Source organism: Macaca fascicularis, chromosome 7 (genome assembly GCF_037993035.2).
Source record: "Macaca fascicularis isolate 582-1 chromosome 7, T2T-MFA8v1.1".
NCBI classification, from domain to species: Eukaryota; Metazoa; Chordata; class Mammalia; order Primates; family Cercopithecidae; genus Macaca; species Macaca fascicularis.
The window spans coordinates 37,750,758-37,778,611 of NC_088381.1; the positions used below are offsets into that span (position 1 = coordinate 37,750,758).

General features: G+C 43.4%; 2 protein-coding genes across 2 annotated transcripts in view; one reads left to right on the forward strand and one right to left on the reverse strand.

The window, feature by feature from the left end:
- The window catches only part of RORA (RAR related orphan receptor A), a 771,401-nt gene extending 746,515 nt beyond the window's left edge, over window positions 1–24,886 (reverse strand). Inside the window, exon 1 of the mRNA XM_045397281.2 lies at window positions 24,706–24,886. Coding sequence (XP_045253216.1) covers window positions 24,706–24,871 — 166 coding nt within the window. The 5' untranslated portion in view covers window positions 24,872–24,886. The remainder of the gene's footprint in view (window positions 1–24,705) is intronic.
- On the forward strand, window positions 23,268–26,066 carry LOC135971591 (uncharacterized). Its single transcript, XM_065547351.2, has 2 exons — window positions 23,268–24,264; window positions 24,889–26,066. The coding sequence occupies exons 1-2, from the start codon at window positions 23,889–23,891 to the stop codon at window positions 25,233–25,235; spliced, it is 723 nt and encodes a 240-aa protein (XP_065403423.1). The 5' UTR covers window positions 23,268–23,888; the 3' UTR covers window positions 25,236–26,066.
- Window positions 26,067–27,854: the final 1,788 nt, after the last annotated feature.

The following is a 27,854-nucleotide window of genomic DNA, read 5'->3' on the forward strand; positions in this document are numbered from 1 at the left end:
TATCTGCAAAGGAACAACAATATGACTGACAGCAAACTTATCATCCGCAACATTAGATGCCTCCTACTGGTCAAAGGCCACTGCCAAGCCGTTGACAATGTAGAGAATGAGTTTTGTTCAAAATGTTTGCAGAGAGTACATATTTTTTTTTCTGAGGCCGTTTAGTGTTAAATGCATCCTTCCTTCATTCCTTCAACAGACTGAGTACCCACTATGTACCAGCCTGGGCAAGGAACTTTTCTGCTTTCAAGGAGTTCAACACTCTGAATTCAGGCAAGTTGTAAGTGCTGTCATACAGAAAATACAGGTGCTCTAGAGGGCAAAGGAATGATGTCGAACCCAGAGGAGAGAAGTCAAGGATAGCTTCTTGGAAGAGGGAGATCCAAGCTGAGACTCACCAGATGGGTTGGGAATTAGCAAGTGAGGACTGTGAACTCCATGGAGAGCAGGAGCCTTGTCTGTCTTCACACGACTGTATCCCCAGGATTCAGAACAGTACCTGGCACTTAGGAAGTACTGCATAAATGCTTATTAAATGAATGAATGAGTGGATAAATCGATTGTAGTGGCAATCAATGAGTGGATAACTCAGAGCAGATAAATCAACACAGGTGTAAGGGAAAGCATATGGAGGTGAGAAAGCAGAGCCATGTTGGAGGATCAAAGTTGAATATGGCTATGAAGGCGAGCATGTATGTGAGTAGGGGAAGGGCAGATGAAAGATGAGTCTGGAAGACTAGACAGGGGACGATTGAGACCATGTTAGAGGGTCTGAGTTATATTCTACGAGCAACAGGAATTCAATGTAGGGTTTTAAGCAAGAACATGAGATATGAGATTGGCATTTCCAAAAATCCACGTGGGTCCCAGTGTCCATGTCAGAAAAGTGAGCACTGTTCCATAAGGGAAAAGAGCACTTCCTCACTGGTATTACGACAAGCAGCTTTCAGAGTTCCACCCAAAAAGTGTGCGCAAGAAAGAGAGAGCGAGCGAGAGAAACTGAGACTGACTGTGCGTGAACAGGTCTAAGAAATAAACATAAAATCCTGGCTATCCAAATCCTGCAGTGGGTGTATTTTCCAATCAGCCCTGAGGCTTATGGCAGAGATAAAATAGGAAAGGAATATGTCCCCAGCTCCAGCCGAACATTCTGTTCAGGCTTTTCAATCTAAAAACTTCAATGTGCTGGTCGGCCCCATTGCTGTTCTCGTGTTTGGCCTACGCTGGGCCAAATCCTGCCCCAAAATATCAACATGTCATATGTGGGCCCAGACAAGGCTTTCTAAGTTTTCTGAAGTTTGAGTTTTTTCCCCTTCTTATAAAAGCAGTGAGCCAGAGAAGGGTCCATGGTAATAATTACGGCTTTCCTTATGTGGACAGCATCCAGAAAGGGGCAGCAAGCCCACAGAGCCTGGCTGAATAAAGCCATTCCTCAGCCAATGCCAACTTCAGCAACTTCTCTGTTAGCAGCTCTTGTTGGAGCTGCAAAGCACTGGTACAGCTGGCAGGGGTAGGGGGCAATTCTGAGGACGTGTCCACCTTGCGTTCAAGGGTCCTGCCATGTCATAAACTCTGCATCTTTCGTATTCATAGTCCACAGCACACGCCTCTGCCAACCCACAGTCGCAGGTTATTCTCAACAGTTGGTTAAAGTTACTTGTCAGAATTGCACACAGGAATTCCTCCAGCAAGATCAGAGTTTCGCTTTGTCTAGTCAGCCGGAAGTCAGCTAAGGCAGTGAGGAAGACAGTAAAATCTCAAGGAGTTCTCTAGCACCGCCGTCTCAGGCCTAGGAAGGGCAACAGGATACCTAAGGAATGAAAGGAAAACCTGCAATCGGAAGAGTGAAGGAGCTGGCACAGGAACAGCCAGAGGGCAAGAGAAAGTAGAAAAACAATCTCTAGGGGCGGCTGTGGTCAGCTGACTTGGCTGAACACTGCACAACTCCAAGGAGCTCGATTTGCTTAGGCTGCTTGCTACCTCCCGCCTCCACACATGGAGAAGGGCACACGCACAGATGAAAAGGGAAGCCAGGGTGCTGGGGCTGTTACGGAGACACATACACATTTAATGCAGTCAGGGGAAGGGATGGGGAGCTGGGGTCGATGGTATGGTAGGAGGCATGAGCCATGGTAGAGAGCAACCTTCTGGACTCAGACTAAGCAACTCTTCTAGGCCTCAGTCTTCTCATCTGCAACATGGGGATCATAATTCTTGCTTCCTAAAGACGAAGTGAGAATTTTAAGGACTGAGCCCAGTTGTGTTCAGTACCTAGAGCAGAGTAAGCTATCAATAAGAGCTCCTAACTATTACGAACCACTATCAAATCACATACCGAACTCCAGCATAACATTCTTACTAACTCATTGAGGATACAGATAATATTTTATTTCCTCTTTGTAACCTTAGGCCCTAGTGCAGTGCCCGGTGAATGTAAGAACTGATTATTGCAGAAGGAAGGACAGGAGGGAGGGAGGAAGGGAAAAATTCTTATTTCTATATCATGGCCACCCAGCAAGCATCAGGCATTATTGTGAACACTAGCACATTCACAAATACTGTTTTTTGAATGGAAAGTATTTATTCATCAGCTACTTACAAAACAATAGCTGAAGACCTGCTGTATGCAAAGTACTGTGTTAAAAACCCTGGGAAACACATGGACAACTCCACAACATCCCTGTTCTCAAGGATCTCATAACTTAGCCAGAGACTCCTACATAAATCATCCTAGCAATGATCAACTATGATAATACTATCATATAGGCCCAAATAAGACAGGATGCTGACCATTCCTCCCTTCACCCCCACCACCAAACAAAAGATACGGCATTTTTTTCCTATTTCCTTCCCGATGGAGAGAAGAAAAATTTCACCACTTTAAAGCTGTGGGAGAAGAGGATAAGAATGTGATCACGCCTGGATGCAGTTTGCTCATCCTCCAGCCTGGCAGCACACGGCCCTCGGAAGCCCTCTCTGCCCACAGTTACCAGATCTCAGGCTCGGCACACGGGAGGATCTGATGTTTACTAAAGAACGGCCTGGCTTATCTTTCTCTGCAATAATCCTACCATATGGATTCAACAAAGGCAAAGCTTTCGCAGGACCCAAGAGGCAGGGTGTGAAGCTCTAAAAGGATCACTTTCGCCAGTGGGAACAGTCTAACGCCTAAATTCCAAAAGATATTACTGATACTGTTTATAATTAGCATGCTAAATAAAATTGAGGCAAGCTGCTGACTTTCGTAGGCCTCATCCCATTATGCAGTTAGAAGAATATGTGTCCGTGTATACATGTGTGTGCATGTGTGTGTGCATGCATATATGTGTGTGTATATGCATATGTATATGTATACATATACACAGACACATGCGTATATACACACACGCACACACACACATACTACTTGTTCGGCCCAACATTTCTGAAATTTATAATAGAGAAAGCCTCCAAAACATATCTACCACACATATGAAGATGAGAAAGGCAAACGGAATAGACTTTCTCCTTCATCCTACAGGACGCACAAGCCAAGGATGGATTCCAGGAAGTTAAATGGACCTAAGAACAGCTGAAGCTCAAAAATACTACAGATTAACCACATTTCCAGAGCTAGGTTTTAAACGAGAGAATCATTTGAGGAGCATCCAGAATACCGAGTTGCTACCCTCCATTAGCGAGAAGCTTAGCAAACGGAAATGCACATCGTGGCTTCACTCACAACATGAAAAGAACACCACACATTAATACATTAGAGTTACCTTCTCTATGGTTTCTCTTTAAAGAAATCAACAGCCCGAAGACTTAGCTCAGTCCTCTTCTCATCACATCTACCTTTTCGTCATAATTATATTTGGCAGTCTTTGCGATTCCAAGCTGAAAAGCAAAGTATGAGGCTATTTCCCTCTGTGAGTGTGTTACTGTTCATGATAATTCTGATGACTTCCAGAGAAAAATCCTGAAAGTGACATTACTAAGTCAGTTTAGCAGCCAGTGTCCTTAACTCTTGCTTCCAAATACTTCATCCAATGTGTAAAACCAATGCAGAACAACAAACAGGCTGTCATTGGGAAAGCTTTTGAATCAAGTTCCCTAATGCGGAAACCTCACATTCATATTAATTACATAGCAAGGAAAAGTACCTACAGCTAGTGCTTTCACATTTACTGATAGTTACTACACAGCTGCTTAATCACATTTTCAATGACCCAGCCAGCTCAGTTCACTGACTTGGAAGGGTTTAAAATACAAAGCTCTGGCCTCTTCTGCAAGGGAAGGCCTGAAATAAAGACCTTGCATTTCTCTAAGAGAGACCTGTTTTTTCGCAGTTTGGGGTAGGCAATAGCGAGGGGAAGTGCTCCAAGGGTAGGAAAGGAAGAGAAAGGAGCCTATCAACTGATGAATGAATAAACAAAATGTGATACATCCACATAATGGAAGATTGTTCGGCAATATAAAGGACCAAGGTATTGATTCATTTTATGACATAGATAAACCCCCAAAACACAATGCTAAGTGAAAGAAACCAGACACAAAAGAACACATAGTATATGATTCCACTTAAACGAAATGTCCAGAAAAGGAAAATCTATATATAGAGAAAACAGATTAATGGCTGTCTTAGACTAGGGCTAGGAAGGAGGAGTAACAGCATATGGGCATGTGGATCTTCTTGGGCTGATGGAAATGTTCAACTAGACTGTGGTGGTGGTTGTACAACTCTATAAATTTACTAAAAATTATTGAATTGTATACTTAAGATGGGTGAATTTAATGGTAAGTGAATTATGCTTCAATAACATTTTTTTTAAGTTGGAATGAATAAAAAAGTATATTCTTTGGTGGTTCCTTTAAAAATCATAGGATTATAGGATATCAGAGCTGGCAGGAAGTTGTAGTTCAGTGCATCCCTGTATACTAAGGAGAAGGTGAGGTCTCGGGGTGAAAGCCAGTTGCCCAGAGCCACTTACATAATTAATGGTGGGCTGGGATCAGAACCGAGGCCTCCTGGTTACTTGTCCAGTGTATTCTTCACACTTTGTCTTCATTATTTTGCTTCACATAAACACCCAGGGCATTAACCACACAGATAATAAAATATCCTCACAAACAGATGCGCCTGAATCAATGACCAGAATGTTTTTGTGGTATATATCATACTGGATAACCCATGATTTGGTTATTCTCTGCTTGCGTTGGTACTTATATTTTTCATTTTCTTGTCTTCTCAATATTTGTTTTTAGGTGAAATCCATGGCTGTTTATAAGCTTTAAATTGAAGGTTCTTTCCTTACCCTAAAGATTAACAGATGAGTTTTTCAGAAGCTGAATCGGCTCTAAAAGTCACACTGCTTCAGTACTTCTAATGGCAAATATCCTAATTCAGACCTCACCACAGGGGCTTGTCTTTCTAATAGAAATGTAAAATAGATCTTTATTTTCCACAAAATTAAAATGTGATCCAATTATGCAGAATATGAAGGAACTTGTTGTTGAATTACAAAAAAGAAAAAAAAATTCACACACTCTAATTTAAAACAATGATACCACAGCCTTAATTACCTTGGGTTTTACTACTGTGATTTCAAACAGTACAGGAATACGAAGAGAGGCGACCATGCCTAAGATAAAATACACATAGGAAAATACGACTCTGTTTAAATAAACAAATGACAAAGCTAAAAAATTTTAACTTTTTAGAGACAAATCAACCACCCTGAAAATTATTAGTATGCTTCAGGCATCAACCTATGTTATGAAATGAACGTTTATATCCCCCTAAAATTTACGTGTGAAAGCACTAATCCTCAATGTGATGGTATTAGAAGGTGGGGCCTCGGAAATGTGAGAAAATAAATGTCTGTTGTTTAAGCCACCCAGTCGACGGTGTTTTGTTGTAGCAGCCCGAGCTAACTAAGACAGCCAAGCACTTTACTTTACAGTTGTGTAGACCTCTGTATAACTCAATACAGTAATCAAGGTCAAATGGTTATACAACATCTCTTTCTCAGGAACTCGATCAGGGGTTATTCATGTGCATTAAAGTATGTGAGAAAATATTTAGCCTCCCTAAATCTGCATTTTGCAAGGGGCTATTCTTGCACTGACTTACTTATACATTTATAGTCTATCTCCCAATGCTTTTGCCTTGGCATAAAGTGAAAATTAAAATAGAACTGCATATTTAGCTCAACTTCCCCGCCACAGAACCAGTCCCTAACTTTCTAAAATGTACTTGAGCCTTAAAGTGATGCCTGTCTCGAAACTGCTTCACTTTTCAGGTCTCTGTGTCCACAGGGGCCAGTTGGGCAGATGCTCCCAGGATGCTGAGGGTTCCCCCAAGAGGCAGGTGTCTCCTCTAGAAACACAGATGTGAAAACGTGCAGTTAACAAGGAAGGGCAGAGCTTCACTGACCAGCATGTGCAGAAGCTCAGAATTTAAGTATACTGATGATATTACACTTAAGAAGACTCCAAACTGCCCATAGGGATCAGAACTTTTCTAGCCAATCTTTCTTTCTCTGACAATGCCCAGTACTGTTTCCTATTCCATCTAAATGACCCAACTGATACCTAAAACGGAAAGAAAAATTCCAAAACTGAAGGCTGTACTTGTAGGCAATAAGGCGAGTCTAAGAACTAAACTAGATAATTTGAGGATAGGGAACAAAGATTCCATTTCAATTCCTGAAGGTTACCCCCATACCTATTATAACAGAACAAAATAAAATAATTCGAAACTGCACAACCCCTAAATTATCAAATCCTATATATGCCTTCATTTTCTCAAATGACTCCTAATTTGTGTAAAGAAAAAGGCAGAAACAGAAATGACAGAAGTGTGTCGAGGTGGGCTAAAGCTATGAATACCTTTTTCATTTAAAATAAGAAAAAAAACAGATACACATGCATTTTTTAAAAGGAACTTTTTGAAACCCTGAGCCACAAAGAGGAAAAATTCTTGGCTACATTGCACCACTCAACTAGGTTTACGGTCATAAATGTCTTCTCCAACCCATTTCTTTCAGGATTTTTACAGATCCACAGCATTTTATAAGCTGACATAGGACCCTTTCAAACAATGCGAACTAACCTTCACCAATAGCTATGATTCTCTTCCTACACTTCTGCACAGAGAGGCCCTGACCCTCAGCTGTCGCTGGAGCTCGGGATGGTGGCCAAGGCGAAAGCAGTCAAGCTGGAGAGCTCCCGAAGGTGGTTCTCAGGTAACCAGCTGGTTAGATTTCATCTGGTGTGAGTTTAGCTTTGCCTAGCTAGGCCAAGGAGGCACTTGGCCTGGGTTTAGAATGATTTCTGTTTTTCTTCAGGGCTCAATTATAAACAGCCCAAAGAAAGCCTCTGCTGTCCCGAAGGGCACCTTTCAGAAGAAACAAAAATGGGACGCTCGCTTAACAAAAGGGGACTGTTTGGCCACCAACGTCCTAAACAGGGTCTGAGTGTATAACTGGAAGGGCTTTCTGCAAAGTTAAAAAGACAGAGAAGAAAACAACAGCAAAAAAAAAAAAAGGATCATCACAGAATCTCCCACTCCAAACCTTCCTTCCGCTCAGAAGTGCCAACAGATAAAATATAAACCCCTTTGAAGAAAACTCCAGCCGGAGCTCAGCTTTCAGGTTTTAGAAGACACTGGCATCCCAAGGCCTTCCCACTGTCAGATCAAACACACACAAAATATTTCCCTGATATTTTCCCGGTTTCACCCACACCATAAAAAACAGGCTTTCATTTTAATCTACTTACCACACGGTGGATGAAGGCCTCTAATTTCACAGCACAGAGATAACACAAATAATTCATATGACACATTAGTGAAATATCGACAGGGAAAACATTTAGTCAGAGCTCACCGAAAATATCAGGGAGCTCAGTGACTGCCTCAGACGGCAGAAGGATGCCTTTCAAACAGGGCAGAGACCCCTCCCACCACACTGCTGGAAGTGAAGGTAAAGTCAGCCTATTTGGATCCAAACTGTTTTAAGGCAACAGGTCTTCATAATTACACAACATTTTTCTAGTCCCTCAATGGGCTGCAACATTATCAACCTCCTTCCAGGACTTCCAGGGGCTGCTGCGTATGTGAAAGTCCCTAGAAAACTGTTAAGTGCCATCAACATGCAGCAATGGCAATCCCACCCAATCATAACCAAGGTCAGCATCTGCCTGGCCAAACACTTGTGCATTTCTTTTTCTCTTCCTCGTCAACTTAAAACAAAATTCTTTCGCTTAGTTTCCCATGGCTAGACTCAGCCTTTGAAGATCTCACCCCCTTTCTCAAGACCGTCTTTCAAGTTTCTCTCCCACAAAGTCTTCCTCCCAGGGCAATAAAGAGAACTACCCACAGCCACTATTCATTCCATTTCTTCCACCCTTGAGGTTCTGCCAAGTGTGGGGCAGATTGCATTTAGAGACAGGGCAAATCAATGCTGTCTGTGTAGAACACTATTTTTTGCTGTGTAGACAGCATTAAAAAAAAAAAAAAAAAAAAAAGGCTGCAATGCTTCAATCGTCAGTTAGGCATGTTGGGAGAGCACCACCAAAGCAGAGAAAACTGAAATGCAACCTGAAACAGCAAAGGGTCTAGAACCTGACTCTGGGCTTACAAACGTTCTTACTTTATTTTTATTTATTTTTTGAGATGGAGTCTCACTCTGTCGCCCAGGCTGGAGTGCAATGGCGCGATCTCAGCTCACTGCAACCTCCGCCTCCCAGGTTCAAGCGATTCTCCTGCCTCAGCCTCCCAAGTAGCTGGGATTACAGGCGCACACCTGGCTAATTTTTGTATTTCTAGTAGAGAAAGGGTTTCACCATATTGGCCAGCGTGGTCTTGAATTCCTGACCTCAGGTGATCCGCCCACCTCAGCCTCCCAAAGTGCTGGGATTACAGGCGTGAGCCACCACGCCAGGCCCATTCTTGCTTTTTTACACCTTACGTAGATGTAGTGTCTCCAGGTCCCAATCCACTTTTCTAAGACTATTCTTTGTCATTGTACCAAACTAACCCCTTCAATTTCCCAACCACACCCACTGGGACCTTAGATTTATTTTCTGCTGATACCATTTCAAAATCCAAGAACATCACCGATAGATGTAAAAATTCACCTTCTAATCCTCTATCAAGAGTGCTGCTCAGAGCTAGGACTCCAGGTCTCTAGCCTGGCCCTCCTAAGTGCCAGGTACTTACTATTTTTTTTTTGTTTTCTTGCCTAATTCCACATGTAACATATTGTCACCTGCTCCCTGCTAGACCTGCATTCCCAGCTGCCCATCAGATATGTCCCTGGAACTTCCGATTCAGCCCATCCCAAATTGAACCCATGCCTTCTCTCCTCTTCACACTCTACCCCACTATACTGTCCTAGCCAATAATCCCGCCCCACATTCTGCACTTGACTCCTGCCATTCTCTCCATCATGTTCTTCCAATTCCACTTCCTAGGTAATCCTGCCGCAGAGTCAACTCTTCTTTGCCTTCCACTCCCAACCCTCACCCCAGTCTTGGCCTTCAATATCAGTCACTAGAATTATCACAGAGATCTCCTAACTTGATTCCTTGTCTACACCATCCATTCTCCCTCCCTAACCCCACATCAGTATATTTAAGTATCTTACCAAAAAGAAACCAGGTATTTTTCATTTGTCCAAAATTTTGCTATAAGACAAAGTCCAAAATGCTTAGGCTGGCCCCTGCCTACTTTCTCCAACTTCATCTCCTACTTTCTCCAACTTCATCTCCTACTTTCAACAACATACACTCCGGCCAAGCTACATCTCACTTATGTTACCTGAATGTGCCATGAACTCTCCTCTTGGGTGCCTCAGCCTGGAATGCCCTGTCACTTTATGCCAAAAGAATCTCCCTGTTTTTCTAAGACTCAGGCAGACAAAACCACCTCAGTGAGCTTTCCCTAACTCCTCTTGGGGCGTTTTCTCCTTCTTCTCTACGTTATAGGTTTCCTAAGTATCTCTACTATAGCATGCTACACCTTTTTAAAGTCATGTCTTTCTTGCCCATCAATTCCCTTAATTCAGCTTTGTCCCTCCATTGACTAACATGGGACCTGACACATAGCCAGTGCACAAGAATACTTGATGGATCAATGCAAGGAGGCAATATATTCTATTATACTGCCTTTCAACATTTCAAACTTTCGAGGAATAGATTTTCTTGCCTCATCTCAGTCCTCCCTCAGCTGGCTCATCTTTCACATATTGATTCTAAACTGCACGTCACTAGCTTCCCGAGGGCATTCACCGAATGCTCAAGCAAAAGGCAGAGAGAGATGGGACAGAACACTGAAGACAACCTATAACCCCGCTCCCAAGGAACTGAGACCAATGAGAAGATAAACACAGCTGAAGCCGCAAAATGTGAATCCAATGAGGACTATAACTAATGAGAGAGAAAACCAGAGTGTGTTTGCTACTGAGAAAATAATAATGGAAAAGACCAATTAATAAAGGGATGTTGTCAAACGCCATGACGATTTTCATTAGAACATTTTATTAGGCTGAATATGATATTGATGCTTTTTCATTGAGGTTTGTAATAAAACTTCTCCACTAGATATATTCTTAATTCAGATGCCAGACATTGATACTGTCTTCTATCTCCTTAAATCCTTGTGGGGTTTAAAACTTACACTGTTGATTTCAAAGACAGGGAGTGGACAGTGGCTTATGATACAAATCTGCTCTCAATATTTTGATCATCAGAGCAAGCGTTGTATATATGAAAGTTAAATGTATTTTAAACTACATACAATCTCATCTCTATGGACAAGTCTTTCTGAGGTTCTAGATTACCAGATGGTGATGCTGACAATGCCACAGAAGCAAAATCCAAAAGCAGGGGCAGGTGAGAGATGGGAGGCCATCAGTAATAATCCCTTCTAGATACTATGGTGGCAGAATGCAGAGAGGGGGCCTTGGAGGCAGCAATCCAGACTGGAGATGGATCAGGTAAGTTTTCAGGACCTCCCTGGCCATACCACCCTAACGGTTGAAAACTCCTGGACAATTACTGCCAAACTACCCCCTGAAGCCAGTCCTCTTGTGGGTGAAGGGATAATGTCACTGGAACATCAACGAAGCGTAACACCTTCTTGGACTTTTTAATCTACATATCCCACTGGGAGCAGCCATGTTGGATGCCGCCTTCTCAGGTCCTATTTCTGCTCTTAGGGTTGAGTTGTGACTTAAGGCATAGAAATGTGCCTCTATCTTTCTGCTGTGGAAAGAAAATTGCATGACAAATGTCCTTCCTTAGGAGACAAATGACAAAATAAAATGATCATTCTTGGGCCCTTAATATTTCTTTCTACAACTTGAGAAATACCAGTTAATAGGGGTTCTCAGACATGGTAATAAGGACAAAGAGGTTGAAACAAATGTAGAAAGCCTTGTTTTCAAAGCCTGGCATTGATGCCATCATTGACTTGACCTGTCATAATTAGTATCTGTCCCCATTCATAGTCAACTTGTTAAAAGGCAACATAAGCCAAGCTTTGTTTTTAATGCCAAAGTCATGTATCTTCTCCATCTGCCTGACACAATATGTATGTGTGCATATGTGTGTGTGTATATTTATACATGTGCATGTGTATATACATGTATATGTATAAATAAATTCACTTTGCACAGAACCAATTATTTTTGTTCACTGACTGTTCAATATTATCGGACTGGGGTTTCTCTTCTCAGCTAGAGACTATTTCTTAAAGACCAGCTCCTCTAAGTCTGTGTGTGTATCACTCACACTATCACAATACAAATTAGACAAAATAGATGCTTAATGGTGTAATTCACTTTACAATGGCACGATTATTACAGCATTACTCTATTCTCATTACTACCGCATATTAGAATCGGCTTCCAACATGTTTGAGTGAAGAAATAAAACAACCTAATCACAGTGCCAATTAATTCCGTAAAAGTCATGCAGTATATCAAAACTAAAACATTTCACAGCATCTCAGAAAGACAGGATTCCATACTTGCTTCACTCTTTTCAGCCAGCTATGCCTCTACTCCTTGAATACTTTGACCTATCCTAGTCCAGTTATAAGCCAAAATCGATAAAAGACCCTTAGCAAGTTTAATTGATTCTCTAAGAAAGGATATTATAATCCATCAGCACACCCTCACCTTGTGCTGGCATTATTTTCCTGGGTTTACCCAATACCATTGTGGTACCAAAAACTACTCTTTCTCACGCTGTTCTCTCATCAGCTCAAATACTGTAACAGCAGAGCAATTTCAAACAGGTTGTGAGTCTCTGAGAGTATTGCTTGCAAAGTGCATGTAAATTATTAGATTACATTACAAGTGAAAGACTCAGCAGTGGGTCACCATAGTGGAGCATTAATGTAGAGCAAGTTGAATGGAACCCTTGCAGACAAGCTTCTCCAACGTGATTTTTTTGGCAGAAAGGAGAAATTGAGTAAAGGGAAGGGAGGGCAAGGGATGACGGGCTGCTGAGAAGTGAAGTCTCTGAGAGCACCAGGGCAAGGTGGGAATAAGGTAGCAACCCCAGCCTTAATGCCTGGAGGGGGCAGCCAGAGGGCACTACAAGAATAGTGGGAGCAAGGAGACAGCAGGGAGGGAAGGAAGAAGCCAGACACAGGTATGGGAGGTAACGTCAGGAAAGCTCAACAAGTGGCTGATGGGGCTGAATTTCAGTGATTTGTCCTCTTTTGATTGGATCCAGCCCATGGTAGCTGAGTTGAGGGATTAATGAACTTAACCTAAGGTCACACAGCTAGCACAGAGCACACCTGGGTCTTGGCCCAGGTCTGTCTCACTCCTCCCAGCAGGCTTATAAAACCCACATACACATATTGTCTCCCAACACATACAGTTTTGGTCTGAGTTGCTCAAGACTGGAGTAGGCCTGAGCGTGCAATTGAGGGGATCTGTGGATTCCAGAGAGGCAGAAGTCAGACAAACAATGGCAGCTGAGTCCAAACCGAAGGCCCCAATGGAAATATAAGCCAGCAGGAGATGTGCCTGCAGAGTTGGGAAGTGCTGAACTGGCGTATTGAGAAGGCAGACACCTCTGCAGGGCAATGTGGAAGAGAATATCTGCATAGTTAATTGGCACCTATTTTATGCAAGGTACCGTGCAGAGAGCATAAACATAAACTGTGGTCTTGATCTCCTTAAGAAGACTAGGCTCATACCCAGAAAATACCTGTCAGACAGCGTAAAAGAGGCCTGGCACAGGGAGAGGTTACATGTTCACTAAATGAACAAGGCCCATACGACTGACTGCAGTAACAAACAGGAGTCTGGGAGCTTCAAGAGGGAGAAGGTGGATCTTATCTGGAGTGAAAATGATGGTAGGATTTGAAAGAGCAAAGAGACAGATGGGGACTAGGTGAGGCAGGGGAGAAGCGGAAAGGTAGAGAGATGAAAAGGCCAAGTTCAAAACACATTTAGAAGAGAACCACCGTAAATGCCTGGTCCAAGGTGACCCAGGTATTTCAGTGAGCTTCTTAGAGAAATGCTACCACTTAAATATAAGATCCAGAAAGGAAGGGAGCTCACCTTTCTTGTTTGCTGCTTTATCCCCAGGCCCTAGCACATAGAAAGTACTCAGTAAATATATGTTGAATGAAAGAATGCCATCCTTGGGCTCTTACACAGTGATGTCAGCTCCAAGCAAAAGAGGGATCCCAGAATTTATATTCTAAGCCAGTCTAGGCAGATGTGCCTCTAGATGTACTAGCATATTAATGAGCATGTGCTAAAAGTGGCATAAAGATACTGTATGATTATAAATAATAAGTATTTACATTATTTTCCCTCCCCCACCTCCTCCCTGAAGTCATAATGAGTAACACCTGGAGCTTAACATCAATTACTATGGAAACACTTCCTTCCTCCCCCACTGCCCGGCCATGGTCCCCAGAAAGGCTGTTTCTACTTCATGCCCAGGACAAGGTTTTCAAATAGTGAGGAGCAGCTCATAAACAGATCATGGAACCAATGTGGTGGCTCATAACCTGTATTTTAAATAATAAAGCAAACATAATCATGCATCACAAGTGAAGGGTAAATATTTTACATGAAAAGTTTGTGTGTGCGTGTGTGTGTGTGTGTGTGTGTGTGTGTGTGTAGTAGTTCACAATGTAATATGTTTTTCTCATTGTGGATCACAGTATAAATGTCTCAAAGATATCGCCATGAGAGGCGAGCAGTTCCAGTGTTAAGACCTCTAATATTCAAGCTGAATGACCCCTGTTTTACCGGCTAAATGTGACTGTCAAATGGCATTTCTCTTTGGACCGGTAAACTTGGCCCATCCTGAAACACTGAGATGTTCTGTGTAACATACCAAGTTCAGAATTAGTTCCTTCAAAGGATCCCCAGTTGCACAACACACAAACAGTCTTTTGTGGAAGAAAAAATGATTTATTTTTTCTAATTACAAAAGTAACACATACATAATGCAAGAACTTCAAAAAATACAGAAAAGCACAAAGAAAAAGAAATTCACAGATAATCCCAGCATCCACAGATGACCACTTTATCATTTCATCGCTTTGTTATTCGGGGGTCCAAGTTAATTTACTAATATAACTCATACACACACATGCACACACAAACACACATACACACTATAATTTCCTTTTACAAAAAAGATGGCATTCCCTGCACATTGCTATGAGAGCTGTTACTTTTCACTTAGCAATGGCTGATAAACATTTTTTCTTCATAAGAAATACTTTTCTAGTGCAACATGATTTTTAATGGCTACATAGTATCCCATTCACAGATTTGATCCTGAGCTTCTCTGGACAAGGCACAGCCTTAAATCCTCCGCTTTGAGAAAATAAGCTTGCTGCAGAGGCACACATCTTTCCCGTGGGCCCCCTGGCTGCGTCTAGCTCTAAGTATGAGATGCTCAACTCCACACCTAAAAATAGTTTTACTTTCTATTAAATCAGAGCATGAGATTGGAGGACACTATTTTCACTATGTTTTAGAATGGCTTTACTGACATAGCCACAAGCTCACTGGTGGATTTTTAATTAATAATAAAAATGCTCAGTGGGGTTAAAAAAATAACAATTACTGACAATGTTCCACTAATAATGCACTAATAATGCATAGCTAAAATAACCCATGCTTACTTTTGTACATATCTACTGCCTAATGCTAGATCAACTGGCACACATCTTAATATCCTCATTACTGGAACTTTGGAGGATCCTGGCACAGCACACAAGTGACAGGAACATGAGGTAAGAAAGTACAAGACTTGGGTTCTAGTCACAGCCTTGCTGCTTACTAGGAAAGTGATCTCGAACACATTACCTTTGTCAGCATCAGTGAGTGAGTTAAAGCCCTTTCTGGCTCTAACACACTTTAATAAAATATGACCAAGTGGGAGCATCATGAGTGACTGTCACATATTTAACATACAACCCCAAGTTCAAGACTAAAAAATCAGCTTTAGAGGGTTCAAGAGCCCTTTCAGTGTAGCTTCAGTTCTCCTTCTGATTCCCTGTGAGCCCTCAAGAATGCTAGGGAACTTCACCAATCTTTGACTGTCATCCTTCACACTGTGAAATTTTACAGCTTCCAGGTTAACGGCCTGGTCTATAGAAATTGCCCGGGTTCCCACTTTCTGCACACACGTGCTCATCCAAAGCGCGTGATGAGTGCCAGAAATGGTAAAATACAACTCTGGCAATTTCATACTTGTCATCATCAGTCAACTAATAAGAGCACTAAAAGAGGAATCATTTTTTGATGATCAGGTTATTTCATTTGCCTTTGCTTTCCCAATGCTTCATTACCTGGACAATTGAGAGTTATGGGCAGTTCACCCTCCCAGTTGCCCTGTCCTTTCAGATACAATATCCCTGTCACACAAATGTTCCTGGGAGTACATGCTGTATTGTCACATGGCCTTTTTCATCATCCACTGGTTTTATAACTGGAAAGTGAAAATGAAAAGCAATGCAGTTTATTTAAGAGGTTTTAGACTTGCTAAATATACATGTGTGTCCTCTGTGATTGGATGTTGAAAATCCATTAATTTCCACAAAGCCACTCCTCCCCATGACTGGCATCAATCATATGGGATGAGATAAGCCTCTCTGCTTCTAGAAGGGCGGAATCACATCTGGTTGCCTTTTCTCTGTCTTTGTCCATTTCTTCAGGTTTCTTTAAAACTAATTGGAAGAGTCAACAAACACGCCTGCCAATTCCCCTTACACCCTAGGAAAGCAGCTCACCGTGCCCTTCAGACCTATTCTTGCTGTTTCTCCAAGTATTCCCTTACCTGCCTTTGTCAATTGGCATTCTCGACAAGTTCGTCATAACTTCTCAAAGTGTCAACTTTTTCTCTTTTCATTGCCCTTGTTAAAGATAATTTAAAATTAGAAAGTCATATTCCCAGCCATTTCAGAGTCAATGCTAATGTCATTTTCCTTTGCACAGAAGTCTCTTTTCCCTCTAGAGGCTCCCTGCCTTCATCCACAGCCCCCACTCCCCAGCCCCAAACAGGCATTGTTAATCTCTGCAGGCACTACTCCATTCCCCTATTTCATCCTTCTTATCTTTCCCCCAAAATACTTCACCCAGTGAAACACACTTTAGCTTGTGGTTCTCCTTCCTTCACTCCACTTCGGAGAGAAATGTCTGGATCTAGAGACTGTAAAGTCACCTTCAGGAAAAAAGCATACAGTTGGTTGTCAATTAATCAGGATAAGACAGAAAAAATTACATCATGTGCAGCTCGGCCTCTCAGTACATGCATTTATGTTTCGGAGATCAAGAGGATTTCTTCCGTACAACCTAAAATTCATATTTATGGCTTTTGTTTGGCTATAACTAATTCCCTACCTAACTGCACAGTAGTTAACAGTCTGGAATTCTTAAAACAGTGATTACCATACTTCATAGTAGATTCAAACGTTGGTCCCTCATTTCCCCCTCATTCTGGTTCACCTCTATTCTTGCCTGTGTATCCTTGGTAGCATTCTTTGCTTATAAAAAAAAAAAAAAAGTCAGATGATTTTATATTCTGTAATTTTTATTCTTATGGCTAGTGTGGCATCGATTTTAAGCCCGTTTATTTTCCCCCATTAAGCACAGACCCAAACATCACCATTCTTCTCACGTGTACAATCCCATCAAGTTTCAGAGTGTCATTTATACACAATTTTATTTCTTCTTACTTCTTTCACACACGCCTACCACTTACGTACAGCAACTTCACTACATTCATATTTCATAAACTTCATCAGTATTCAGCCAAACCCTCCCCCGAAGTAAGCTAGGTATTTTTAACACTGCACTGCCTCTTTCAGTGGTTTGAGGATCCTATACTAAGTGGCACCCTTCCTTCCATCCCAGAAGGGTTTATCTATTATGGTCTGTGCATGGACGCAGAAACTTCCTAATTGTTTCAGGAAACTTTAAGATGTTCATAATCAAGCCAGGTGCAGTAGTACATGCCTGTAGTCTCAGCTACCAAGAAGCCTGAGGCAGGAGGATCCCTTGAGCCCATCTTTTTGAGAAAAACAAACAAACAAACAAACAAACAAAACCCTAAAAAAAAAAGTTCATAATCAAAATTAAAACACCCAGTAACACTGTTAAGATGATTCTAGGCTAGGAGATTACAAATCTTCCATATCATATTTCCTACTCATTTCCATCCTCTGACACAGAGTTTCAGAGAAAATATCTGTAGTATAGAAGCTCTACCTGGGGCAGCCTGGAGTCCTCCACCACCTACAACGGTGTGTGAAACCTGTACTCTCAGCTGTCAGTGGGTGCTGCACAGGGCTCCTGAGCTGACCACCAGGGCCCCAGTTCTGTGGACAAAACTATCACCAGGAAACCACAGCACCACGCCATTGTTAATGTGCCATACTATGTAATGTGATAAGATAGTCTGTAATACTGGCATGTCAGTTAAAGCTATAAAAATATGTTACGGAAAAAAAAAAAAAAAAACTGTTCTTGCACCAACACAAGGGAATTGTTACCTACATCCTTTTAGCAAGAGCATGTAAGAGCTGGAGCAAAAAGCCGACCTGACTAAACTGTGAGCTATGGCACATTTATTCCTCATCATGCCCCATTCCTCTCTTCTAAGGATTTCTTTAGACAATCTCCTTGACGTCTTTGCTCCAAAAGCAAAAGAGAAATAATAATAATTGGGCTGTCACGAAAGAACACCAAGACTCCAAAGCTGAATTTCCAACACTACAATATCAAAGATAATCACAAGACAACTGCAGACTATATCATTAAGTCATGTGGGACATCCCTGAGAAAGTCAGCTTCCGATGGTGTGGTTCCAGGGATGCTTTCCATATTCATCCAGTGAAAACAGCCTGTGCTTGGAAAGAGGGTTTCCTTTGGGGCAATCGAAATATTCTTTATTGATATTCTTGAAATTATTCCTTCTAACCCTAGAGCTTCCTAACTTTCAGGATTTAAGAGCCTCATGCCAAAGATATCCCTTCATTATATCTATGGAAGAGTTAGGACTACCTGGAGTTTCTGTCTACCATTAGATGGGGGAAAACTTACATTATGTTATCCTAATACAGTAAATAACTTATTTGAAAATATAATATCCTTCCTGAATATTCAAGAATGACTTTACCGCCAGGTATGGTGGTTCACACCTGTAATCCCAACACTTTGGGAGGCCAAGGCGGGTGGATTGCCTAAGCTCAGGAGTTTGAAACCAGCCTGGGCAACATGGTGAAATCCCGTCTCTACTAAAACACAAAAAATTAGCAGGGCATGGTGGTGCGCACCTGTAGTCCCAGGTACCTGGGAGGCTGAGGCACAAGAATTGCTTGAACCCAGGAGGCAGAGGTTGCAGTGAGCTGAGATCGTGCCATTGCACTCCCGCCTGGGAGACACAGTGAGACTCCATCTCAAAAAAAAAAAAAAAAAAAGAAAAAGAAAAAAAAGAATGGCTTTACATCCTCTTTAACTCCAGAGAAAGAATTAAGAAGAGCCTAAGCTCTGGAAGAAATTTTCCTGTGAAATAAAAATCTCAATTAACTAGAATCAGCTAATTGAATTTCTATTTTGCTACTTGCAACTTAGAGAACAAGGGAAGCAAATAACAAAACATACTGATATTGAGGATTTAACAAAAAAAGAAAGAAAACAATTTCCAAGTGGGGATCAAGATAGATTTCGTCCAGTCTCTGACACTGTGTCCATTTACAGTTCTATAATGTACCATTGGAATTCATACTCAGAACAGTGACCTTGTGGCACCGTAAGATTCTCAAACCTCAAAGAAAGATTCAATTACATTCCCACAGCTCTTTCTAGAGTAGGAAAGGGGACTAGCACATTTAGAAAACTTATCCAACAAGGAAAGGACAAAAAATATTTTGGGTTAATCCACTGTTAGTCAGAAAAACCAATTCATCAGTAATATCCTGGCACTCTTAGAGAAAAATCATGGTTTACTGTGTATTCATCAACACTTGAACACTGATTATCAGTTTTTTAAAAAAGCATTAATTTAAAAATGATACAACTTTATTTTAACATACAGCCTAAAAAGATGGGTGAAAAATTTAACAGCTCATTTCTAAACCAACACTTCCTACGTGAATTAGATATATATATATATATAAACAAAAAAAAACCTAAAAAATGATAGAAGAGAAAATGAGAGAGAGTATTATTCCTAAATTTTGAGCAAGGAAGACAATCTTCATATTCAGAAAAGTATTCCAAATTCTAGATGAGTATTCACTCCAACACCTGAAGGCATTTCAAAACTACTCTCCTTGTTCCCACACAATTTATCACTAATCTGGGATGAATGGGACAGAAACCTGTGAGGGAGTAGATGAGGTCTACCTCAAAGTCCCTGTATATTGGCTCATGGGGACAATGAATGTGAACAGATATGTCATAATAGGAGAAGTGCGTTTCCCACGAATTTTTTTTATTTTTTATTTGTTTTTGCACACATGGCAATCACATTACAGCTCTTTCCCCAGACACCTGGGAAATGTAGTTACGTATTTGGCTTCCACAGAAGTATAGGCTAACAAGCTCAATTCATCAAGCAGCCTGGGAAGATGAAGGGGGAAAGGAAGAGTAAACTCAGAACACGTGGCATATGCCTAAGATACTATACCACATGAACCTTTAATAACTTCCAACTCCATCTGTCCTTTCAACGTCGGACCGCAAGCTCCTAAACGCAAAAATGGGAGAAGCTGGATCTTAATTCAGAAGGGACACGTCCAAGGAAAAGAACCCATGGGCTTGTCTTACTCGAATTCCAAAGGTTAGCTCTGGACAGAGGGCAGTTTGCTTCCAAAAGTGATTCACCTGTCACTAAAAATCGTCAGAACATTTTTATCCGGAGGCACAACTATTACAATTGACATTCTCACACCTCCCTGTGTCCCACTTTAGGAGTCTAGTGTGGAACCAGGAGCGTGTGCTACAGCCCCCACCTCTGCTACCTTGAAAACAAGCTGAAGGGTCTCGTCGTTAGAGGCTTCAATGCAGGCTCCATACTTCAGTTTCAGAAGTAGAGGCACTTTCTAAAGCCAGGGACTCCTCGCAATGCCAGTAGGTACTGGAAAATTCCACCAGGTGACTAACATCAAAAGAGTCTCCTATAGATGTTTTGAGCCACTCAGGACTTGAATTCTAGATTAATAATTCAATTCTTTTTTAAGAAATAAGGGAGAAGCAACAGAAAAGGTTATCATAACAATCATCAAATGCCTTTTCTAAAATTATTATATTACATTTTTAAAGGGTATTATTATAAATGTTTCTATGAGCAATTTACCGGAAAATTAAAGTCCTTTAGTTTAAAAAATAATTATTTTATCCCTCTGGCAAAGGATTTTCTCCCAGCCAGTAACTCTTTCAAACTATGGGGCATCATTTGTTCGCTGTGGCGAGCCGGGTCCATGCGAGGAAAGTGGATCTGAGAATCAATCTCTAGAAAGGGCGCTAAATTGCTAGGTAAGAGCACCTACTAGAAAGTGAATCAGCCAAAACTGAAGGGGGCAAGAGAGGCCACGCACTTTCAAAGTCAAAGACTTATGTGGTTCTAGAAGTCCTCAGGGCTACACATAAACTACAGGCTCTGTTAACTGATTTTAAGTCAATCTAAGCTGAGCTTCCAGGGGGTTCGATCTCAACCCAACTGAGCTTTTCACTGTTAATCCCATCTTTTGGTTTCGATTTTTCCCTTAGGTCTGCCGGCCCTAAAAGCCTTCAACCTTCAGCACTGGTGTTCCAAACCAACTGCGTGGTACACAGCCCTGTGCAGATAACTTTAGTGAAGTAAAATACGTAAGCTTCCGGCATGCACATATAATAACGAGATTCTGAAAAAGGGTTTTTAACAACAGTTATGTCACGAGGCTCATGGCTCCCTGAAGTCCCTGAAAGCCTTGTTAAATTAAAGATTCGCTGCGGTTTTTTTCTGCTTCATTCCTACTTCTCATGTTGCTTCCTGCCTTTCTTTTTTCTCTTTCATTGTGTTGTAAAGATGGAACTGAATGACACCGGCCATCATTAATACCACCTAGAAAATGGAAGAGTTTCATTAAAACTGCTGACATTCCCAGCAGTTTTATGGACAGGGGAAGGTCGTCTTTCAGATCATAAAGTCACACATCTGATTTGGTAAGCTCAGGCAATAAAGGTACACAGTGCATTCACACTTGGGTTCCCAACAGGGAGGAATTCAACAGTAGCCTCAAGTCTACCTAGGTAATGTCTCATGAGGTCACTGCAATGTCATAAGAATCCAGACCACAATTTCTGTGAACTTCAAACACCGACTGGCTAGAAGCTAAACCTGCTACCCTTTGGAAAGTATCTCCCAAATCAGAAAGTTTCCCATTTCACCCAATGCCAAGAACTCCAGTCAACCCTCCTGGAGGTTGAAAATGCTAATTATAAGGTGACGATGTTTGCTTTTCCTTTCTAGTTGTGTGCCTTTATGTTTTAAGTATTTAAAAGGCGTAATCACCTAGTGTGTAGGTTAATTTCTTTCCGATATTGTAATTTATGCAACATTAATACTGGATGCCAGCTCCAATTTTCTTACTGCTTACACTCTGGGAGCCGACTTGCATATTCTGCCAACTCCATTACATCATCTGAAAACCCAAACATTTCCCATTTTCAAATCACTCTCAACTACCAGGCATACTTACACATTCTCTCTTTTTCTCCCTAGCTCACACACACAAAGATTGGTACCCCTGAGGAGCAGATGCTACATCTGAGGTTAAAGTCTGCAAATGCACATAATTTCTGGAAGCTATTACTACTGCTGTGTTAGCTAAAGGATGCCTCCATCTCTGACCTTCCTTTTTCCATTCAGACTGTTATATAACCTAGTGCCTGCGTGCAGGATGTGAGTTGAGTGTTTGGGCCTTACCACCCCCCTCCCATTAAATCTTCCAGGAGGGACAGACAGAGGCTGCTTCAAAGAATGAGTTGGGGTGGGCGCACAGAGTGGGGGGAAGGGGATATGGGTCAGCAGGCCAACTGTGCAAGATGCATCCCACTCCTACTATGCCCCTCTCCTCTTTTTGCTGAGCCTAAGGGGGCTGGTGGCACTGAATGCCCCAGCGTTACATAATTTGCAAGAACAGCAAGTTACGGATTTGCTAGTCGGTTCTGCAGCCTGCCACCCTGATCGCTTGCAAGAACACCTTCTGGCAAGAATGACACCTGAAGATGTTAATAACACACGGTGTGGGGGGTGGGGGTCAAGAAGGAGAAGGGTGGCAGCACAAACCAAAAATTAGCGCAGCTTCCTAAATACTATGTCCCCCCCAATTCCAAAAAAAAAAAAAAAAAAGCCCCAGAAACACATGAAGGGGATTTTCTCCAGTGTTTCTGATTAACCCTGTTACATAACCCGCTCGCATTCCAAATCCACCGTCTCAGGGTCTAAATATACTCTTTGCAGCCAAAAGCTCCCCGCACACAAACTCACCGAGCTAGCGGCAGGTCCGGGCCCCCAGCCCCTATCCCCTTCCCTTTTGTCCCAGCCCTCGCTGCCCCCCTCCCGCTGAAACCGCGGTTCGGCGCGGTCACTCTTTGGAAATCGCCTTTAATTAAATGTTTTTCGCGTGTGTCATCCTGATGGCTTTTACTGTACTCGAATTCCGTGAATGGGAAAGCGCCTGGACAGGGGGTGTGGCTAAGGTGGGGGGTGGGGGGATACTGTAAAACAGCCAGCACATGATCAGCCATATTCCTACCTCCAACTATAACATCGAGAGGAAGGGAGCAGTTCCTGAGGCCCCCATTCGCCTCTACCCAGCCCTCCCCAACCGCCGCCAGAAGCCGAGTGGAAGAGGAGGGGGCGCGCTGGGCCGGTGCCCAAGCCGGGGCTGGAGAAATCCTCTCCGTCTCCAGCTCCGGGCGGCTCGCGCGAGCCCGCTTCCTCCGGAGTGACAGGCGTGATTTATACATTATTTACAACAGTAATTAAAGCTGTAGCTTCCTCCTGTTCTTTGCAAACTCCAGGCGCATTCAAATAAATAATCCCCCACTCCCAAGAAAAATCCACATCAGGTTCCAATACCTTTAAGAAAGAGTGAGCTTTCCTCAACAGCTTACTTTAGGAAAGGAGGGAGCAACTGAGTCCCCCCCCATCCCCCCCACCACAAGCACACACAGACCAAACACCAAAATGAAGAGTAAAAATCGCCAGGGGAGGAGAAAACATCGCTTGCACTATCCAACCAGCATGCAACTTGCACTGACCATCCCCAGGTTCCTGCAGAAACGCTTGGAACCTCCGAGAGGGAAGGATTCCCAGAGCAGAAATAAGTTTGGGTGCTTGCTTGCTTTTGTAGACGCTCCCTCCGAATGCGCGTGGAGCGCCCCACAGGACCGCCGCCCTCTGCGCGTTGGCGCGCACACGCCCCCCGCCAGCTTGGGCGCCGGGCTCCGAACCCCCCGCCTGCAAACTTGCGCATCTCCCCTCGCCGCGCCCGACAGACAACTTGGCGAACAGCTCGCTCGCCCGCACCCCGCTTCCTTCGGCCCTTCCTTCAAATCCCAAACGCACCGCCGTGCTCCAGAGAAGGTGTCCACGTCGCCCCCAAACCCCGGAGCGCCCCCTCTCCACCCCCGGGGCTTCCCAGGTCGCTCACTCCTCCCGCCCCCCGCCTAGATCTGAGAGGGACCGAAAACACACCCCCGACTCCGGCAGCAGGGGCCGAAACTGTCAAGAGCAGAAAAGGTAAAGCGGAAGGAGGGTGGCCATAAACAGATTTTTTTTGCCCCTTCTTAAAAGGACACTGCCGCTTTAAAAGTTTCTTTCACGGGCCCCCACTCCCCGCATCTCCGTATTTTGGGGGAGCGTATTTAATTAAGGCAACGCAGCTTTCCTCCTGTGTTGGCAGAAAAATCAAAGCCGGGGGGGTGAGCCCACCGGCTGTCAACCTTCCCGCCGCCTCCCCCGCCCCCCTCTGCTCCCGCAAGCCGAGAACGGGCTGCAAAAGTTTGCAACATTTCTGGGGGGCGGAGGGGGGAGGGGAGGGGGGTCCTCCGGGCTCTGGGCGCCGCCGCAGGCTCGCGCGCGGCCGCCGGACCCCGCGCCCCGGGCGCCCGCTCCCGGCCGCCCCCCGCTCCGCGCCCGGGCTCCCGCCGCCCCCTCCCCAGCCCCTCTCCAGCCTCCTACCTCTGCTGGTGCTGGAATAGCTCTGTCTGCGCACCGGGGCAGGCGGCTCGCTCTTGCGGGCGGATTCCTGGTTCAGCGGGGTCTCCCTGGAGCCGGCGGCCGCGTCCGCGCCGCTGCTGCCTGGCTCGCTGGCGGCGGGGTCGGGGGCTGCCGGAGCTGACTCCATGTTTTTTCCCAATGTAGAGATCGCTGGAGATGGCGAGCTCCGAGACTCCCTCTATCTTCTGTTTTCAGAGCAACTCTATGGTACCAAAAAAAAAAAAAAAAAAAAAAAAAAGGAGAAGGCGACCGGCGAGAGCAGGAGGGAGAGAGCAGGCGGCGGCAGGCGGGCGAGCGAGAGCGCGAGGGAGCGCGCGGAGTGTCTGGGTGGACGTGTGTGTGCGCCCGAGAGGGGACAAGAGGCGGGTCTGGCCACAGGCAGCGCTAGCGAGAGCTTCTCCAGCCGGCCCCCACACCCACATTCCCCACCCTCCAGACCCCAGACCGAGAGCCACAGACTGGCTGCCAATTTTGGGAGGTGGGGAAAATAGGGGAGGAGGAGAGCAGAGCCTCCCGCGCCCCAATCCTCCCCTCTCCCCTGCCCATGGACAGAAATTAAAATCGGTGAGATGATTCCGTGCCTACTTCTGAGACTCTCTCGGGAACAGAACTCGTCCCCATCCGTTGCCAGCCTGGGAAGAGACAAATCCGATTGTCCACGTGGGAAATCGCAGGTAGCCCCCTGCCAGCCCTGCCCAGGGCTGAGGAGAAACTAAAAAGGAATTAGAACGGGGCTGACATCCCAAGGAAGGCGGAGGATGGGAGGACGTGGCACTTTACTTTGGGATGGGACGGCCAGTGGGTTTCCAATCGTGGTTAGAGACATCTGTGTCTAAAACAGATTTTGTGAGTCTAGAAGCGCCATGGACAGTCAGTTTCTGGCATGGTTGAAAGAGGTCGCTTTCAGCTCCTTTGCTGTTTGTCAGCGAAGGACCCAGAAACCATTTGGCAGGGCATTTTCTACTGAAGAAAACTTTGGCCTGTTTGGTCGATGACTGTCTAAGCTGGATGAAACATGCCACGCTGCATCTAACTCAAGCATGGCTGCTAATTGTCAATTCTCACTGGTACTTTTGCTATTAAATGTACAGTCTCATCCATAAAAGGTAGATATACTGGAGAGGCATTACTAATGCCCGGATAACATTCAGATAATTAACAACTCCAAATAATTCACATTATTGTGGGCATCATTCTACACCCTCCTCCCACTGAAATACACTCATCCCCTCCTAAAACTCCAGGAAAGCTGAGAATTGCGTCATTGTTACCTTGACCCCAAACTCCAAGATGAAGGAACAATAAATTGAAAGAATGGAAAATATTCCAATGGTAGTAGCCTGATTTCTCTGCCTTCATACTCAATCTACCACTTTCTTTTGCCTGCGAAGACACTGTGGAAATATGCCCCACCTTCCTTTCAAAAGGATCCAAAATTTTGACAGTAAATAATATTATTATAGGCCAGAAGGTGGCATAAATATGTATGTTTAAGAGCATGGGGTAGGGGGAGGAAATTGGGGGACATTTTTCTTTTGCTGACTTCCTGATTTGGAAAACTGCTTTAAAAAAATAATAAGTGGGGGACACCCAGTTAGTTAATCCTTAAGAGGAACCTCCATATGCCAGATTTCACACACAGTTTGTGTTACTGTTACTGAACTTGATCTTATTTCAAATACACAATGCCCTTTGCCATGGTCTGTGTATTAATCAGCAAAACCTGTGGTCCACTCTTCGGGGTGATATAAATGAGATGTGAACAGTCCTGATACCTTAATCCTGTCTCTGCAAGGATCCCTGGTTTTAGCCTGTCTGTTGGCGCCTACAAACAATGCACAATTGTTTCCTCCATCCCAAATCAGTTGTGTGGGTTTCCCCATACGTCAAAGGACGGATTTCCAGCGCAGCTTTCACACCATTTACCATTGGTTAGCCTGTTAGTAATGTTCTTGATGCAACTGACCTAGCGTGTTACACTTGACTTTTCTAAGGAAACAAATATATCAAAGTGTACAGTTTAAGAAACAACTTCCTTTGGGACAATGAGCAACTCAGAATACATCGACTGCCTCATGTTTATTTTAGAATACTTTAAAAAATATTCATCACATTAAATTTCACCAATAATTCTATTTGGGATGCAAGTGACTTGAAAAGTATCCCTGGTTTCCTTTTAGGTACCAGTAGCAACTTGTTAACATTTTTGATTAAGTCTGTTCCCCTTGGACCTTTAATGAGTTTCTTACTGTTCTCCTTTAACTAAGGTGATATTTAGTCACCCTGAAAAGACCATCTAGAAAATGGTCGTAATGACCTGAATCAATTAAGATAGACTCTATATTCCCTTCAGAAAAAAGATCCCAGCTCCAAAAAGCCATTTTTCCTAACTCTGTAAGACAATTACTGCTTCTGCAATTTAAAACAATTGGGAACTCAAGTGCTTTCCCCAAGGGAAAAAATAAAAGTGAGTTAGATACATTCCTTGACTGTCAATCACTGTGACTAAAGTGTAAATTACCTGGATTGGGGAAGCATTTGAAACCTGAAAAGCACAGTGATTAGGTTTATATTTCTTTCCTTCCCTCGTGCTCCCTTCCAGATTACTAATTAAGGCTTTCCAATTTTCCAAATATTTGGAGAGATGGGAGCCTTCCTTAGACTCTGCTCATCGACAAAGGGCAACAGTGTTTGCTTAAAAATGGTTATGTTACTTTGCACCACTGAGTCCTCTGAAAATGGCTTAGAAAAGCTATGCTTGTGGAAGAGATCAGCCTAAATTCAGTTTTTTTGTAACTCCTCTTTGCAACACCATGGGGATCCCCGTACCTCCTTGCCAATCCCAGGCTCTTCTCCTGATGGTAACATTACTTTTCTCCTACTCTAAGGTAATTGCTAGGAACCTCAAAGTTAACTTTGACTCCTCTCTTTTGCACCTGCCCCTAGCTTTCCATGTCCTAACATGCTTGCCAAGTGCTATAAATTCTACCTACATGACATATGCCCCTCCTTTCTGCAGCCATCCGTGCAGTTCCAGACATTATTGCTCACCTAAACCATCTCAGTAACCTCTTAAATAACTGGCCTTCGGTCTTATAACCATTCTAATC